The 18,212-nt window shown below is 37.3% G+C and overlaps 2 protein-coding genes and 1 pseudogene across 2 annotated transcripts; 1 reads left to right on the top strand and 2 right to left on the bottom strand.

The window, feature by feature from the left end:
* The first annotated feature begins 6,022 nt into the window (after window positions 1-6,022).
* LOC125475699 lies at window positions 6,023-9,293 on the top strand (annotated as a pseudogene).
* A 382-nt stretch (window positions 9,294-9,675) lies between these two features.
* Window positions 9,676-12,753, bottom strand: LOC125475700 (TMV resistance protein N-like). Its single transcript, XM_048580806.1, has 2 exons — window positions 10,443-12,753; window positions 9,676-10,380 (listed from the first exon to the last, which is right to left on the bottom strand). Exons 1-2 carry the CDS (start codon window positions 11,244-11,246, stop codon window positions 10,132-10,134), a joined length of 1,053 nt encoding a protein of 350 aa, XP_048436763.1. The 5' UTR covers window positions 11,247-12,753; the 3' UTR covers window positions 9,676-10,131.
* LOC103939567 (TMV resistance protein N-like) lies at window positions 12,213-17,113 on the bottom strand. Its single transcript, XM_048581187.1, has 8 exons — window positions 16,709-17,113; window positions 16,574-16,627; window positions 16,372-16,406; window positions 16,154-16,236; window positions 15,598-15,682; window positions 13,770-14,484; window positions 13,334-13,683; window positions 12,213-12,961 (listed from the first exon to the last, which is right to left on the bottom strand). The coding sequence occupies exons 6-8, from the start codon at window positions 14,303-14,305 to the stop codon at window positions 12,213-12,215; spliced, it is 1,635 nt and encodes a 544-aa protein (XP_048437144.1). The 5' UTR covers window positions 14,306-14,484; window positions 15,598-15,682; window positions 16,154-16,236; window positions 16,372-16,406; window positions 16,574-16,627; window positions 16,709-17,113.
* Between the last annotated feature and the right edge of the window lie 1,099 nt (window positions 17,114-18,212).

Below are 18,212 nucleotides of genomic sequence, written 5' to 3'. Positions count from 1 at the left end.
GATGACAAAGTATAAAATGATTGATTTGGGGCTCTTGCATCATTTTCTGGGAATGTGAGTCATCCAAACACACACAAGCACTTTTATTCATCAAAGAAAGTATGCTGCATCTTTGTTGAATAAATTTAGCTTAAGTGAGTGTAAATCTGCTGCTACAACTTGGTTACAACTGAGAAGCTTAGCAAAGATGATGGTAATGGTTCAGCGAATGAAGAACAGTATAGGAAGATTGTGGGAAGTCTATTGTATCTCATAGCCACAAGACCTGATGTGATGTATGCAGCAAGTTTACTTGCAAGGTTCATGCACTGCCCCACCAACAAACACTATGGAATTGCCAAAAGGGTTCTTAGGTATATCAAAGGAACACTTGACTATGGTTTGGAGTATGTGAAGGGAAGAAATGCAATTCTAATTGGTTACTGTGATAGTGACTGGGGTGGTTCACTTGATGACAGTAAAAATACTTCAGGATATGCTTTCTCCTTTGGTAGTGGAGTTTTTTCTTAGGCCTCGGTTAAACAGAATTGTGTTGCACTCTCAACTGCAGAAGCAGAGTATATCAGTGCATCAAAGGCAACTGCACAAGCCATTTGGCTCATATTTGTTTTGAAACACTTTGGTGAATTTCAAACTGAGGCTACTCCACTTCAGTGTGACAATACTACTGCAATTGCCATAAAAAAGAATCTTGTGCTTCACCAGAAAACTAAGCATATTGATTGAAGATATCACTTCATCAGGATGCTCTAAAAGAAGGAATCATTGATTTGGTTTACAGCCCTACAAATGAGCAACTGGCAGATATCTTCACAAAGTCATTGGCTAAGGATCGGTTATGCTATCTCAGGGATAAACTTGGAGTGAAATCAACTCAAAACTTAAGGGAGAGTGTAGAATTGTAAGTAATGAGCTGATTAGTAAATAAGAAGCTTTGAATGTTAATTGTGTATGCACTTAGTCTTATAGAATGACAAGTGTGAGGCTCCAATATGTAAGGCTAAAATAGCCATGTGTAGTGATCCTAGAAATTAGTTAGATGTGTGGCTGAGATCAAATGTGATGTGTGTGGATCCAGCTATATCAAAACGGTCATGAAATGCATGGGTGTGTGCTCATTTTTTCCATTAAGAGAAAATATATTCCTCTCTGCAATTTCTGCGAGTGAGAAGAAGAACATTCATTCCATTTTTTTGCATCCTTCAATCCTCTCTCTATCTTTATATTGCATAACTCAGATAAATAAAATACACTAAGATAAGTGTATTTTATATTGCTTTTCTGCAGGCTACTAAGCTAAGTGTTGGAGTTGATGTATGTATGACATTTGAAAGACGTTTTTATTTGAACCTTCCCGAAATTCAGAAAGCCCTTCATGCAAATTGTACAAATTTGCCTTATCCATGGAGTATGTGCAGTCGGTAAGTGAATATAACCTTTCTTATACATCAGTAGAATCTGGTGACTTATCTGTATATTTCATATGACTGATGTTCCTTTTTTTTTTGTATTGTACAGCATTCTTAATTACAGCGATATGGATGGTAGCATTAACATCCTTCCTTGCTCACAAGGATAGTTCAAAACCGTATACCCGTTTGGGTTTTCAGGTAATCGTTATGCTTATTATGTACAAGGGGCTAAGTTGAATATAACCTACTCTTTAGTGTTGCTACATAACATGATTTTCAACCGAATGCAGTGGGGATCAAGATTACGTTGTACCATTATTGGGCTCTCGGACACTGGCGCGTGAACTAGCACACGACCTATAGTTCCCGATTACAGTCCCATACGGAGCTTGGTTTCACGAAGGACAGGTGCTTATGCGCTTCCTTCAGTAATCCTGTTCAAGTTTGACAGTTTGTCTCTCTCCAACATTGCTTATTAATGTCTGTACATGTTTAACGAATAGGTGGGCGGTTGGGCTACAGAGTACGGAAATCTGTTGACGTTTGCCACAATAAGGAGGGCTGCCCATATGGTACCCTATGCTCAACATTCAAGAGCACTGCACCTCTTCAGTGCATTTGTTCGTGTCGGAGACTGCCCAACACAGCGCGTCCTTCCATTGACGAGTAAACAAGTTATAGGAACTGGTACAATGTAGTGGTAGAAGTTGCTAGTTTCAGAAGTTGATTTGTTTTCGGCAAAAGTGCGGAAAAAAAAAAAAAAAAGAGGGAGGGCGATAAGTTTAGAAAATAATATAAACTGAAGAACTCTGCATTCTTTGTTTCTTGTTCGATAACATTTCATTGATAGCTCTTGTTTTTTATGCATTCTTTATGGGAAGATTACTTTTGTTTTTGGATCATATAAAATATATATGTTCTAAATGAACCATATGTTCACAGAGATAACCAGATGGTCAAACGACTTCGGAGTTCTATACTTTTTTGCAAAGATGATGTTTAGAAATCTAAAACTTAGACGGTTTGGATCGTTGAAATTTAGTACCGTGTGACCGGACAATTGAAAGTAAACGTCGAAGAAAGAATTTGTGAAGTAATAACTAGTAAGTCGGTGGTTGGAGTGGACTCGTCAACAACCACTAAGAAAGCTCAGAGCTTGTTTGGTATCCTATTTGAAAATTTTAATCATTTCTCCAAACATTTCTTGAAAACAATTTTCTTTAAGACTCAAAAATTTGATTGGTTTGCGATTTAAACTAGATAAATAGATCTAAAAAGAGGAGGTCGCAGGAGAGGGTGAAAGAGGAGAGATGAGGAAAGAAAGTAAGGAATGATTGAAGGAAAGAGAAAGAAGAGAGAGGATCAGATGAGATAGAGAGGAAGAGTAGTGAGAGAAAAAACCGAGAAAATGAAGAGAGTAGATTGGAGAAGAGACTAAAAAGGTATAAAAAAAATAGAGGAGAGAGAAAGAAGAAAAGACACAGAGATTTGGAGTGAGAGGATAGGAGAGAGAGAAAAGAAAGGAGTGGGTTTAAGTTTAAAAACTCTAAAAACTCATTTTTTATGTTTTTAGAGAATATACTGTATTTTTTATTTAGTCTTGAGTTTAGTTTTTGAAAATAATCCTACCTAGGGGTGCAACTTGGGCGAGTTGAGCAGGTTGGAAAGCCAACTCAATCCTAACCCAACTTTTACAATTCAAGCTCGGGCTCAGGTTCAGGTTGGGTTTCATTCGGGTTCATTCGGGCTCGAGTTTAATTGGGTTAGGGTTTACTTGGGTTGGGTTGGGGTTGCCCAACTTTTTCAAGTTTAATTTTGTAACAATTTAGTTTTCAAGAATTTTTTTAAAAATTAAGCCAAGTAGCATCAAAGCTAGCTAGCTTTAGATAAATCAATCTACTATAAAGCTTTAGGATTTAGAGACTGCGAATATGGGTTGACTAATTAAAGTCTCTTATTCCCTAAAGGCTTAAGTAATAATAAAGGATAATTTATTAAAAAAAATATTAGAAAAGGCGTTGGTTTTTGGACTTGGCTCACTTGGGTGTAGTATTAGCATTAATTGATATGAGTTACAATATGGTTAGATTGGGTTTGGTTAGTCGGGTTGGGGATGGACGGGCAAATGATCAACCCAACTCAACTCAATCAATGAACGGGTTGGAATTGAGTTGGGTTCGGACGGGTTATAACTAAAAAAAAATCCACTTGTTTGGGTTTAAAGTCGGGTTGGATATGGACGGGTTCGGATTGGCCCAACCTAAGTTGCACCCCTAGTCCTACCTAACAAGTTTTTAAGGCCTAAAACTTGAAAATTGTTTTTGAGTTTAAAAGGTTGGATTCAAGTGGAGTACCATACTGACCCTCAGTTTTCAGAGGAACTTGATGCAAACATACAAGCAATCTACCAACACAAATTAATGCATAAAAACTCTTCCTAAATAATTTTTCTTTTTTATTATTTATAAAAATTATTTTATAAATTTCGCGTGACGAATTAATAGGAGCATATTTAGGCGACTTACTTAGTTTGTTTTCGTGCATCTATGTTGTTAATTCATAATTGTTTTAGTAGTTTAAGCCATTTTCGTGTGTTTTTAGGTTCATATGGCTAAGGAAGCAAAAAGATGCATTTTGGAGCATTTTGGAGCAAAATTGGGCTTGGAATGGATAGCATATGATTGGAGCCAAAATGTTGGACGAATTTGAAGGCCTTGTATTCACTTTGGACATAAAACAAAGGGCCTAGCCCATTCTCTCTTAAACCAACCCCAAGGCCATGCATTTCCTTCCAATTCCAAAGCCCACAATCACTTCAAAAGCCATGCAAATCCATATTCAACACCCTAAACTACAACCATGCATCATTACACCACCTTCTCCATCTTTATTCCACATGCATTCATTATAATTCACCCCACTACCACCACTCACACACACTTGCACTTATTCTTTCATCATTTCACCACAAATCATCCACATACACTCATCATCACACAACCTAGCTAACCCTACATGCATTCTTTATTCACTCTTCATCATTGCATTCATTCTCCAAACACTCCCTTGTTGCCGTGGCCTACCCTTCCTTTTCCAAGCTTTTCATCATTCCATCTCATGCATCACCATTTATTCCACCTTCCTACTTCATCATTTCACCACATTCTCCCTCTTTAACTCACATGCATTCATCATAATTCACAACACAAAACAGCCAACACATGCACCAAAACCTTCAATGCCGTGGGTTCCCTTTGAAATTCCATCATCTTCACATGTCTTTCTAGCTTTCCCTTTCATTTCCACCACTCATACTTCATCATTTCAGCCACCTACATGCATTAATTATTAAATTATTCATCATTGCATCCAGAAAATGAGCAAGAAAGCTTCCCAAACACATGCATACACACATTGACATTCCAACACCTTCACATGCAATTCCAGCTTGCATATGCTTTCTTAGCTGTTTGTTCATCATTAATTAGCCACTTGCATGCTTAAACAAACAGCCATTTACACCTTCATTCTCCTATAAAAGCCCTTGCATTCTCATCATTCAATTCATTCCTCATTTTTATACACAAACACACCATTTCCCAAACCTTTGCCGTGCATATCCTTCCATTTCTGTGCAGTTTTTCTCCTCCATTGCAGCCACTATCCAACCACTTCCCATCCCTCCAAAACACTTCACACCATCACACAACCTATCCTTAGACCTTGTGCTACAACAACGAGGAAGAGAAGAGTGCCTAAACGTTCATACAATTCAAGTTTGAGTTGTTGGAATGTTTAGGCGTTTCTTTGATTTCAATGTTTAATTTCAATTCTCTTTGTTTTGTAAGTATGAGGAACTAAACCCCCCTTAGCTAGGGGGTGATTCGAAATATATGTTTATGCTTGCAATATGATTTGATTACTTTTAATTACGTTTCATAAGTTGTGAATTCAATTTGTTTAACTATTTGATTGATAACCTATTTATGTATGTTTATTGAGAGTCGACGCTTAATTTTCATGCATGAATTTGACGCTAGAATATAAGTGAGTTTCACGTAATAGTTATGAACTTATATTCACAAGTAGTGGAGGTTGCTTATAAACAATCGCGTTAAACAAATTCTTGGCATAAGTTTCATGCAATCATAGTAACGAATGCCTCGTCAACACTTATAGTTTTCAAAGAACTTAATGATTCTTGCTTGTATCTCTATTATGCAATTCATGTAGGGAACTTGTGAGGAATGCTTTGGGTTGTCGTATGCAATCGTCCAATTCATTAACTTAAGGAAAACTTGACGGTTAATTTAAGCGGACCTAATTAACCCGGGGCGTTGAGAATTCATGGTTTATTGAAAAGCAATTAGAAATCGTTTTGTATGCAAGTATAACATGTATAGAGATGAACCCCTTAGCTATCTTCCCATCCATTCATTTCCGTCAAATCCATATTTACAATTTGTTTTGTTTCCAAGTATCCATTTTAGTTTAAATTCGTCCAAATCCAATTCCCCCCTATTTCGTTGAAGTCTTAGTCTTAATCTTTCTTATTTTTAGTTTTGCTTTCTTCGAGCATTAAATAGTGTTTTATATTGTGTTTTACGTTTTTAAGTCAAATCCAAGTGATTAACAATCCCTCCTAATCCCCGGTCCAGAACGATCCCTACTTATACACTTCACTACAATTGATAAAAAGAGGGTTTAATTTGTGTGCGCATAATTCTCGCATCACGAATCTATATTTTGTTGTGCAAAATCCTTAAACTTGGGTGGGCACCAAAAATGGGATGGGATTTTTATTTTTTTATAATTTTTTTAAGACTTTGCACGACCAACACTTCCTCATGCAAAACCCTAAAAATAGGACGCCTTTTTTTTAAGACTTCGCGCAACCTATATTTCGTTGTGCAAACTCGTATCCTTCGTCGTACAAAATGATAAAGTTTTTAAAACCAATATAACTCATCCACAATTTTCTCAATGTCTTTCTCTATTCTCTTACCTCTCCTATCTCTTTCCCACTCGCCAAATCCAACCTCTCTCTCACACTCACTCCTCTCGCTTAATCTCTCTTCTCTATCTCTCACTCTCACTCACTCTCTCATATGTCTCTCACTATCTCCTCTAACTCTCTCTCACTCACTCCTCTCTCTCATTCTCACTCACTCTCAATCTTGCCAAAAGGTATTTTCTCCCCAAATTTTAAATTTTTTTCATTAATATATGTTTTTGGAGTTAATTTTGGGTTTGGTGTGGGGTTTAAGGTCGAGTTTCGGGTGAGGGGTGGAGTTTGGGATCGGATTTGGGGTATGCCAATTTTAGGGGAGATTATGCCCCCTTTTGATATTATTTTGTGTTGTTTTTTGGTTATTTGACCATGTTGGTTTTTTCGTAGAGAATCGTCGAGACTTTGACGGCTAAAGTTGAGGATTAGGATGCTATCAGATCATATCCCCCACCACTACTACCACAATAGACTTGTATTAAGATTTTATTATTGTATTTTGTTGATTTATGTGTACATATTAAATATATTATATATTAATTTGATCACTATTTTCATATGTAATTTTATTTGGAATATGTCAATTTAAATGGACATGCAGAAGAGAAATGATATCCCCACTCGAACCAAGACATAACTTTTACTTGTTCAAATAACAATTAAGGTGAAGGAGACGAATCTCCGATAAAGAGATTCATTTTGCATGTTCCTTATTACAAAGTAGTTCAAAAGTGTTTGTTTTTTTCTACTGGTTTCCCGATAAAACCGACATCTTTATGACCACAAAACTTAGAGGAGGAGACCAATCAACAAAGTTCAAAAGCTAAAAGGTTTTCGCTTTCCTAATGGCACAAACCCAGATCACCCCCACTTCACTTCAAAAAACTTCTTTCAACCCTAAAATTCCATAACTTGCAAAAGTCAGTTGAAAAATTGCAAGAAAAATGAACTGGGAATTGGGCAAAGAAGCATACCATAGTTCGTTAGTAGCTCAGTGTCCAACATGCAGGTCGAAGCGTCTCAATTTTCAGAGAAATTGACTGCGATGCGAGAGTTTTTGGGGAAATTTAGAGCAAGAATGTGAGGGAATTAAGGTTCGTAAGGGGCCATCTTTCTCTCAGTCAAACAATGAATCCACATTAGAGGTTTTTTCCTGGAAAATACGCAGAGTTGATCGACCGATGCGTAGGGTCGAAGATGTGGGTGATAATGAAGGGTTTGATCCTGTGGTTGCTGACATCAATGGTTACCACATTGGTATTGATGTGAACACGGTTGTGTATGTTGCCTGTGTTGATATTGTTTTAAGAGGAATTGATTTGAAAAGTGGGAAGGAGATTATTGCTTGATTGAGTGCAGAGATGCTGTCAAGATGGTTCGGGTTTTGGTCGGATACTCGTCAACTAGGCCTCCAACGCCTCTTCTCGTTGCTCAGATTGACCTCTCCAACCAGTTCAAGGAGTTCATGCGTGTGGGTTTCTCTGCCTCGAATGGGCAGGGCTTGTTGATATCCTTCTTGGATCCCATTTTTTGTTACTACGGATCTCTTCCAACCGGGATTACTACGGATGAGTTTGAAGAAGGGGACTGGTTTACGTGCTCTTCACCAGAAGATTCAAGTACCAAAAGCAGCCCAGAAAATCGTTCCCATGGAAGAAAACAAAGGTACTGGAGATGGCTCTTGGTTTGGGAGGTTGAGCCGCATTTTTCCTCTCCATATTCGCATTCCGTTTCGTCATTTGTTTTGGATGTGTGAAGAAGAGAAAGGTCACTGCCGGAAGGAGCAGAGAGGGCAAAACTTGTTGAGTTGAGGTGAATAAAGTTCGGAAAAGATTGTCACTAAGATCAGCTACAATGGGGTTTAACCGAAACAGGGTTGTTGGGGAAGGGGCATCGGCTAATGTTTATAAAGAGTCCTTGCCCTCTTGTGGATAAGTGGCAGTGAAAAGGTTTGAGAGGGCTGATGGAATTGGTAGTCTGCATCATCCTTTTACCATGGAGTTTGCAACTATGGTGGGTTGTTTGCGGCACAAGAATCTGGTTCAGCTTCATGGGTGGTGCTGTGTGGGTAATGAGTTAGTCCTGGTGTACGAGCATACCCATGGAAGCCTCAGCTAAGTTCTTCACAAAAGCTTCAATTCAGCAATTGTTCCACCCTAGAAGCAAAGACTTAATATAGTTCTCGGAGTCACATCTGCTCTTGAATATCTTCACGAAGAGTGTGAGAGGCAAATAATTCATAGAGATGTTAATACTTGCACCATAATGCTCAATGCAGATTTTGGTCTAGCGGAAGTGTATGAGCATAGTTCCATCATTGCAAGAGAAACAACTATACCGGCCAGAACAATGGGATATCTTGCTCCAGGATACGTTTATTGAGGTGTTCCAACTGTTAAAACTGATGTTTACAGCTTTGGTGTGGTGGTGTTAGAGATGGCGAGGGCAAGAAAGGCGGTGGAGGATGATGGAACAATGGTGGTTGATTGGGTTTGGAGCATGTGGGAAAACGGGAAACTGATCGAAGCTGCTGATCCGAGCTTGTTGGGGAAATTTGATATGGTAGAGATGGAGAGGATGCTGATGACTGGACTTTTGCTAGTGTGCACCCAAACCCTGTGAAGAGGCCAACGGTGATGAACTCTGTTTTACTGTGGTGTTCGGCCAAGGCTTGAACTTGATGATGTACAATATTTGACTCCGAAGAGCCACTTTGGCTAGGATTAATTGCTCGTAATAGATCAAGTAACCTCACAATTAGTAGGATTTCAGTGCAGTTTGTGGAAGAGAAACTAGGAGCTGCTTGTTGACTCTGGAATTGTGTTTGATTTCTTATAGTAATGAAATGCTCAGAGTCCTCGTCTGTTTTATCATGATTGACATGTCTCAAGCATTTTGTTATAAGCTGATGGACTTAATAATTCAATTGATGTTCGAAAGATTGAATTAAGTTTCGTGTTTCGTCCAAATATTCCTTTCGAATTTTGTTATTTGTACAACAACAAATGACTGCAGATCAAGACGAGTTTTTTCCATTAGTTACAAAAACAGACTGAAACACGGCAGTTCATTCTTTCCATAAAAATTTGAATTCAACTCCCCGGTGTTTTCAGAAAATCAACCTCGTGGTTCATTCTTGTACCAGGAAGAAACATTGAGGCCGACTCCACGGCGATTGGATAGTATTTGTCCTGCTTCAACTCCAGCGTTGCCAATTCTTCCGAAGTTTATGATGCAACAGACTCTACAGGGGACTGAAATGAAAACTGTTGCAATGAGAAATTAAGCAGATTTTTCTTCTTCTTTACAACTCGTGAGATTGAATCCACCGACTAAGATGGCAAAGCAAAAAATATCTTTAAAGAAAATAAAGCTGATGGGATAAATCGATGGGGACTTGCCTACATTTATTATAAGGTGACTAGTAACAATGTCTTTTGTGGATTTGTTCTGTGTCCTTGAAGCTAGCACTTCCAAGTCCACTTGAAGCTTCCTCGTCACTATATTCATGTGTTCTTTTTAGGATTTTCAGCGTTTGGTTTAGTTCTTCCAAATCTTGCTTGTACACCAAACGAGCCCCACACTTCTTCACACTATTGAAGTCTGCTTTTTCTTTAAAAACACGAACGTAAGTTTCGAATAAAATTTGTTCTTGAGGACAATATTCACGAGGGAAATAAAATACCAAAAGGTGTTCTGACACACAAGACCCTACTTTACTACTTTCGCATCTCTTTGACAACCAAATACCGATGTAATCAGAATGATAAGGGACAGTTGGATAGACCAAGTTTTGGAAAACAAGACAAAAGGCAAAATCCCCAGCCAGTCGGTACATGAAGGTGGCGGAAGCTTCATATTTACTGAATTTCCCACACTCTGATTACTGAACCACTTTGGAATTTCACTTCCAGGCCATACAACTTTTGGAGCCACTCTGGAGGGATGTGGTTGCGGAACCTGTAAGAAAAGAACTATTTTAGAGAGAGAGAGAGAGAGAGAGAGAGAGAGAGAGAGAGCACCGCATGATGAGTGGCAAATCTTGGAATCCTTGAGAGTATTGTATTAATCCAGCCTTCATCTTGAACCAATGCAATGCAATTCATGCAAGTGAAGTCAAAGTCATACAAATTGGTGAATCTGCTGCTCAACTTGGATGCATCTGTCAATCTTTTTAAGGATGTACAATTATCTAGATATACATACACATTTGATGGAAGAGGTGGCAATTCTTGAAGGCTTTTGCACCCCTCCAAACCAAGATACTTGAGCTTAGAAAGGTGTCTAATGCTTTCAGGTAGACTGACGAAATTATTTCCACTAATATCCAATCTTTCCAAAAAGGACAAGCAGCCAATATCATCGGGGATATCTCCTTCACAGAGTTCAACATCTACTAGATATAACTGTCTCAAAGAGTGTAAACGATTTAGAGAAGACAACACCAAACCCCAATCAGGAGGATCAGGACGACTCTTTCCGAGTCGAAATGACAAGAGATGGCCCCACCGCTCCCTTGCTTTAGCGCCCGATCCCTCAAATACTAGAAATCTGAGATTTTTCATACCCACAAGCGGCTCTGTCATTGTGTCTCGACAATCAAGCCTCTCTAAGTGATCCATGTCTCCTGGGAGTTTGTCAATCTTCGAGCATCCACCCACATCGAGATGTCTAAGAGACTTCAAATTACAAATAGCCCTCGGAAGGTTCAAGAGATTTTTGCAATCCATTAGACACAACTCCTTAAGGCCCACCAGATGTCCAATTGATGAATGTATTTTCTCGATTGCTGTCTCACTTAAGATCATCTCAGACACATTCTTCATCAGCTCCCCAAATTCAGGAATCTTTTTCACATTTGAGCAGCCACCAAGCCATAAAGATTCAAGAGAACCATTTCAAACTCATTTGGGAGGCTCTTAATGTTTTCACAACCCCTAAGATTCAAACTTTTATGTCTTTTGAGGAATGCAACAAACAGGTGAATCTCAACTAAATTTTTACAATACATAAGATCCAACCTCTCAAGATTTGGAACACCACTGAAATTTGGGGTATTAATCAATTTCATGGAGAAGCGAAGATGGAGATATTTCAACTTGGGCAAGTCTTGTTCAACATTGTAAGGTTCAGATCATATATTTGGCTTCTACAATCTTAAAATTTATTCAAAACAATAAATAAATAAAAAGTAAATGATTATTTTGTAAATTACATAGCATTTATTCAAGGATGAATAATAATTAGGTACTCATTAGTGAGTACTCTCTAGACTCATTTTTGTTTTGGTCCAATAAGAAAATGTCACATGTTCTTCTTTTAATGTCCATTATTATTTTTAAATAATTAAGTATGTGTTACAATATCATTGGACAAAATTAGAAAATGAGTACTGACTAGGGATTTATTTAATACCACTCTTACCATTTTTCCCTCCCAAAGCCGAACAAGATTGCTATAAGGCATGTTAAGTTCAGTAAGCAAGTACGGGCGAAAGCTGGTTGGAAGAAACTTGGAAGGATAGGAACTCCAATTTATAATTCTCAAGGAACTTGGAAGAAATTTGGGGCTTGAAGAAAAGATCAAATTAGTAAATTCCAAAAACCTCAGTCCATGCATGTTAGAGAAGGCTTCGCAATTCCATTGGGGCACCTCTTCTACATTGAATAGGCATAAAGATATAGCTTCAATTGCTCTTGACCCCTAACAATTAAGAAAAAAGGACAAATTAATTTGACAATCAAGTCTAATATAGTGTCAAAAGAAATCATATCTTCTTTCAAACTTGGAATTTAACTTCTTATCGAATTGGTCGTAAGTATATGAAAAATGTCATCAGAAAGCCACAACCTACTACGTAGACCAAGCTCTTCAGACTCTTCACGAACAATTGCCCATGCCATTTCTTGTATCAAATCATGCATCCATATCCCGTTTCCGTAACCATTGTATATGAGAGATCTCTCAATTAGTACATCTATCATACTACTACTAGAAATTCCAAATGAATTGTCTAGTTTCCTCAATACTTCCGTCATGGACTTCCCTTTGTGGAAACGCGCAACATCGATAAAATTTCTCTTCTCCGTCTTTTCTAGTCCATCATAACTAACTTTGCGTGAATCAAAAACTGTTGGAATAGGAATTTTCCTTAGATTATCTCGTACACTATTCCATGCATCTTGACCTCTCGCATACAAAGAAGACCCCAAGGTTTTAAGAACTATTGGAAGGCCTCTAGCATAATCTAGGAAATGCTTAGACAGTTCCAAAAAATCTTCGTCAGGTTGGTCTTTTTTAAAGGCGCGCAGGCTAAACAGCTCAAGTGCTTCGGCATCAACATTCTGACACAATGTTAGGTCATGCTTGACCAACAGACGTTGATTTCTAGTTGTAATGATAATTCTACTGCCCGTGCCAAACCAATCTTTCTTTCCAGCTAGTACTTGTAGCTGGTTTACTTGATCCACATCATCAAGTACAAGAAGAACCTTTTTGTTGCATAAGCATTTCTTCGTGTAATTGATTCCCCATTGTTGGTCTCTACACTATGTTTGGATGAAGGAAATAAATATGGAATTTTGGTAAAAGTTGGAATTTATAAATTGACAGACACCAATTCTCTTGTTTGGATTCATAAACATAGAAATTTAAAATTTCCGCGTGGAAAAAAACCTTGGAATTTGGGACCACCAAATCCCAAGTTCAAATTCCATGTAAATAGATGCCATTTCTCAATTTCTATGATTGAGAGTTTAAAAATAACAAATTCCGTATTTAATTCCATTGTTATTTTAGGTTAACCAAACAAGAAAATTTACAAATTCTAGAAAATAAAATCTTGTCATTTCAATTTTCGTCATTTTTAAATTCCTTAGTAATCTTAAATTTCTTCACCCAAACATAGTGTAACGTTTCCAATATTTTCTTTCAAGATTGGGCAAAGAAGTAGTTTTTTGAAGACGAACTAGAGTAGGCTCTGTTACAGAAACCTCTCTAACGTTTTCAAGAAAGCAGTGAACTTCAAAATGATGGACGATTTTATCATAAACTAGCTTAGCAAGAGTAGTCTTGCCTACGCCACCCATCCCAGTTATCCCAATAAATCGAACATCATTTGCGTCATGAGCTAACAGCAAACTTAGTTGCTCGAGTGCAGAATTAGTTCTGACTAACTTCTGTGAGGAATCTAATAGCGTGCATGTAGCTTGCACTTTCCTCCACACGCATTTGACGATGTCATCAATCAGCTCTCTTTCACACCTGGAAGGAAGAAAAGCATAATAAGTTAACCAAACAGGGGCACCAAAGCAAGAAGAACAACGAAACATTCACATATGCATGCTTACTTAAAATTCTTCAAATGCCAGCCAGAAATCTTGGATACTTCTCTCAAATCTGCTCTCCATTGGGTCACCTTCTTTTTGTCTTCAGTACTAATGAACTTCTCTTCATGCTCAGCGAAGGCTTTGGCAAAAGACCCCCTTTGATTTCCTACGTCGGAGGGATCCACGTCATAAAAAATTGGCATGACGTCCATGCATTGAACAATTTTTTGTGAGTTGCATTGAACAATTTTTGTGAGTTCGTCCAAGCACCATTTGAAAGAAGCATAGTTTGGTGAGAGAACAACAATTGCTATATGCGATGCACTGATTGCACTTTGGAGCTCTGGAGAAATACTTGTTCCTCTTTCAAGCTCTTGATTGTCAAAGAAAGTTGTAATTCCTTGGCGCTTGGACAATTCATGGTATAAATGGGATACAAAACCCTTGCGGGTGTCTACACCCCGGAAACTCAAAAACACATCATACTTCCATCCAGGAGCTGATTCATTTGAAAGAAAACATGCAGAGGCTCTTTGGGTGCTCAAACTCAATGCCATCAGAACAAACAGTTGTTGTAAATCGGGTACTGCAAACAGTAACTGAATGAACAAGTAAAACGATAGAAGATCAACGAGAAGCACAGTTTCACTCTACTCTTGATTTGTTCTTCTTTGAGAGCAGACCTTCCAACCCAACAACCATTTGCAGATATAAAGGTCCCCTGTTACACCAACACCTATATTATCCAAATGTAAACCAATTCTTACAAATTAAGTGAGTAAAATTATTGACAAATAGAATTTAATTAGTTATATATGTATGTGTGTGAATAAAACCCCAAAATAGACTATAAACAAAGCAAGGTCCAACTACAGGCATGCCAGTTTAATTAGTTAAACCCCAAAGATTAGAAAACGTAGTTAACAAAAAAATCAGGCATACGCGCTTTCTTTGTGGTAACTATGGATGTAAGTATATAAATCTAGCTTTCATAGAACCTCTATCTTTTGAACAATGAGCAATTGAACAGTGCCAATCTTTTGATAATTATAAACTTATGTATATAGATCTTTTTATAACAATGGGCAGTTCAAATAACGTCCAGATTCTTTTTCAATAAAACTATTTAGACACACAAAATCAAGATATTTGATGACATATTAGATGTGAGCTTTACAATTGCATATTGAACTAATCTGCATCATAGAGTTTGTCAATAAATGTGTTAGTTTTGTGTGTCTAAATTTATAGCTTCACTATTTCAATTAATAAATTGTCTGCAAAGTGAGTCTGATAAAATGATATATTATACATGTCACCTAATTAAGTAGCTATATTAAACATTGAGTAAAGAAAAATGTTCAAGCAACCTATTATCTGTAAAAGATTATCCCCTAAATAGCCACAATTGGCAGCACTGATAAGGCAATTCGTACCCCCATGAAAAGAAATGCAGAACGCATAGAACCCATTGAACTAAAAGTATCTTGTTTCCCTTTTCCTGCATTTCAGAAATTTTTATGCCTTGAAGCTCAGAAATACAAAGCACCCACAGCCAAAAAACAGTTCAAAAGCCAGGAATCGACAACCCATTAAGGAAAAATGATAAAGAAAGCAATTGGGAATAAAAAGTTGTTTCATTTGTAACTGATCAGACCTTATACATTTAGTGTATTAGTACTATATAAATGAAAACACAATCAAAATTCATCAACGTTAAACTTAAACGATCATAACCTCAAACAACCAAAGTCTAGGGAACGAAATCTGATACTCATAGTACACATCTCTATGCGTAAAACATTTAAAAAAATCAAATGCCAGTTATTAGAATGGAAAGTTGAAGTACCTGGGCAAGTTTATCTTTTTATCCGAAGATCATTTCCACTTGCTCTAAATAAAAAGGACAACAACAATTGTCATCTCCACTTTCCCTGCATTCAAAATATCACCACCAGTGCACTTATATAAGGGAAACAAACATGTGCATCCAATCACCAAAGTTTACATAAATTTCTCACAAACCCATGCCACTGAGTGACACAATAGGATGTTCGAAATCAAAGCAGTTATGAGTCAGTGTACGCATAAACAATTGAATGTTACAGATGGAATGCAAAATCACGTGGAATGAAATCATCAAATCCCAAAAGAAAATGCTTCAACGAATTCTTGCGGAATCAAAATCCAACAACCATTTGATTATTAGTTCAACACAAATCATTATAAAAACAATATACAATACAAACACATATCCATCCGACTTTTTCTTAATTTTTTGAATTTCTTGACTATGTTTCCTTCTTGATTATATTTCTCTATCAATAGAAAAATGAAAAACAAACAAACAGTTAGGGGTTCAGAAATTTAACATATATTACTATAATTCAAAAGGGCTCATATACTTGAGAGAGAATGATGGGACCACCCTGGGATTCAAACAATTTTTCACTTGCGCAGTCTTTTCTGTGAACCCTTGCATTGCTCTCTGCATTTCCAGAAGTTACATTATGAAATTTTACTGAATAGTAAATAGTTAATACCTCTCAGAAAGCTCCATAAATTCTCATTAAAACAAATTATGCACGATTAGGTAAAAAAATAAAAAGTAAAGAAAATTAACCTTGGAAGGCTCATTGCTTGTTCCGAAGCTGACTCCTGGAACATATTTCAACCATCAGAAAACAACCCTCCAAACCACACAATCAAAAAAATGAAATACTTTTTTTTTGCCCCCTAAGATTAGGAGAGAAAAAGGCTGATGGTGGAAAATCCTAAAAAATTAGAAAAATAAAAAGCCAAAATTATAAATCTGGAATGAGTACCCAAAGAATAGATTTTCTGGGATTAAGATTTTCTTCGAATGTACACCAGATTCGCTGTTTTTCGGTGAGAGGACGTTCTCGTTAGTAGTTTCTCATGAGTTCTGAGGAAAAATAGAGATGGAAAAAAATACCCACGAGAAGGAGCGGAGGAGAGGCTGTCGAACGGAGGAGGAGGGAGGAGCCTGCATGGGGAGATGCTGTCGAACGGATGAGGATGTTTCGTGGTTCTGAGAGAGAACTTGAGAGATTCGTTCTGGAAGCAAAATGAACCTCCTTCCTTTTGCAACGATGACCAACACGTGTAACAGCGAAAAGGCTGAGAAATGACTTTGACAATTACCAAACAAAATACAGGATCAACACAAACTTACACAGGTACAGAGAAGTGACAAATGACAAGGCAAGAAGTAGGTAAATCACACTCAAAATTCTCACAGCCAAGTTATAGGATATAGGAAATTCAGAGGTGTAGGATAGGAAATAAATGGGAGATAGGAAATTCAGAGAGGTAGTATAGGAAATAAATGGGAGATATTGGTATGGAGGTGAATTATTTCTTTAAAGAAGAGAAGTTAGTAAGAAAACTAAAATTTTAAGATAATTTATGGTGAACTATTTAACAGTTAAAATATTTGAAATATTTTTTACTCTTGGTTAAAATTCTAAACAATTGATTGTCTTAGCCGATGCTTACTGATGGGTTTGGTGGCTCATTCCGACTGGGCCATTTACTTTGACTGAAGCCTATTGATTGGCTGTTAATAGCTCCATGTTCTCGGGCCATTACTGGTTAAGTTACACGACCAGCCGGCCTTCTGCTTTTCCGGGATTTCCTTGCGCCCCGGGTAGATAATAATGACCGACCGGCGGCATCAAAATCGAGGTGTATGTGGGAATCGGAATTCAAACCCCAACCCTTTTCGGAAAGGGGAAAGCGGACTACTGGGAAAACATAAAGGAAACCCTAACCTACGTCAAAAGAAGGACATTATATTATGAATTCACCGTTTCCGGAAGGCTGGCTCACTTTCTCTGACTTCGGTCGAGCCACGTGATGACTATGTTAACGGCAGCAAGGAGCCAATTTTATAAGACATTTGATGCTATTCTTTTGGTTCGCATCACCAAAGAGAAAAAGAAAGGCAAGCTATGACTTTCGGTTCCTTAAAAACAAAGGCCGGCAAAAAAAAAAAAAAAAAAAAGAACTTTAACGAAAGCTCATGGTACTATTCCTTTTAACAAAAAATCACATTTTTATACTAAAAAGTCAATCCTGGTAATATTTATTTTACCCTTTATTTTGTCCTTATCGTTAAAACTCAAAGTTTTCAAATCATTTTCATTAGTTTTCCTATTAAAAAAAAGGAGCAGCAGGCATTGGATGCTTTTCTTTTGGTTCCCATTAGCAAAGAGAAAAATAAAAGGTTTTGGCAATTACACATCCAAGATATTGGTGCTACATTTTTTGGCTTTTGGGAGATTATGTATTTTCATCTTCTCCCTTTATATTTTGCTTGAGTGAGAACTATTGGGTGTATCTAGGATTTGGGGTTTGAGAGTTAAAATTCTATTTATGATCTCCATTGGTTATTAGTAAAATTTCTTTACCGTCTTCGCACTAGATGTAAACTTATGTCAA

Source organism: the organism of the source record quoted next, unplaced genomic scaffold, assembly GCF_019419815.1.
Source record: "Pyrus x bretschneideri cultivar Hongxiangsu unplaced genomic scaffold, Pyrus_bretschneideri_v1 Contig16, whole genome shotgun sequence".
NCBI classification, from domain to species: domain Eukaryota; kingdom Viridiplantae; phylum Streptophyta; class Magnoliopsida; order Rosales; family Rosaceae; genus Pyrus; species Pyrus x bretschneideri.
The sequence above is the reverse complement of the archived record's forward strand: the minus strand, read 5'-3'. Positions and strand labels throughout refer to the sequence as shown.

Excerpts from the sequence above, each read along its gene's own strand:
- LOC125475700 (XM_048580806.1), bottom strand. The coding sequence starts at position 11,246 with ATGAAGAATGTGTCTGAGATGATCTTAAGTGAGACAGCAATCGAGAAA. Across the intron at positions 10,381-10,442 it reads GATTTGCCACTCATCATGCG|GTTCCGCAACCACATCCCTC; the intron begins GTGCTCTCTCTC and ends CTTTTCTTACAG.
- LOC103939567 (XM_048581187.1), bottom strand. The coding sequence starts at position 14,305 with ATGGCATTGAGTTTGAGCACCCAAAGAGCCTCTGCATGTTTTCTTTCA. Across the intron at positions 13,684-13,769 it reads TGGCATTTGAAGAATTTTAA|GTGTGAAAGAGAGCTGATTG; the intron begins GTAAGCATGCAT and ends TCTTCCTTCCAG. Across the intron at positions 12,962-13,333 it reads TGAAAGAAAATATTGGAAAC|ACCAACAATGGGGAATCAAT; the intron begins GTTACACTATGT and ends CATAGTGTAGAG.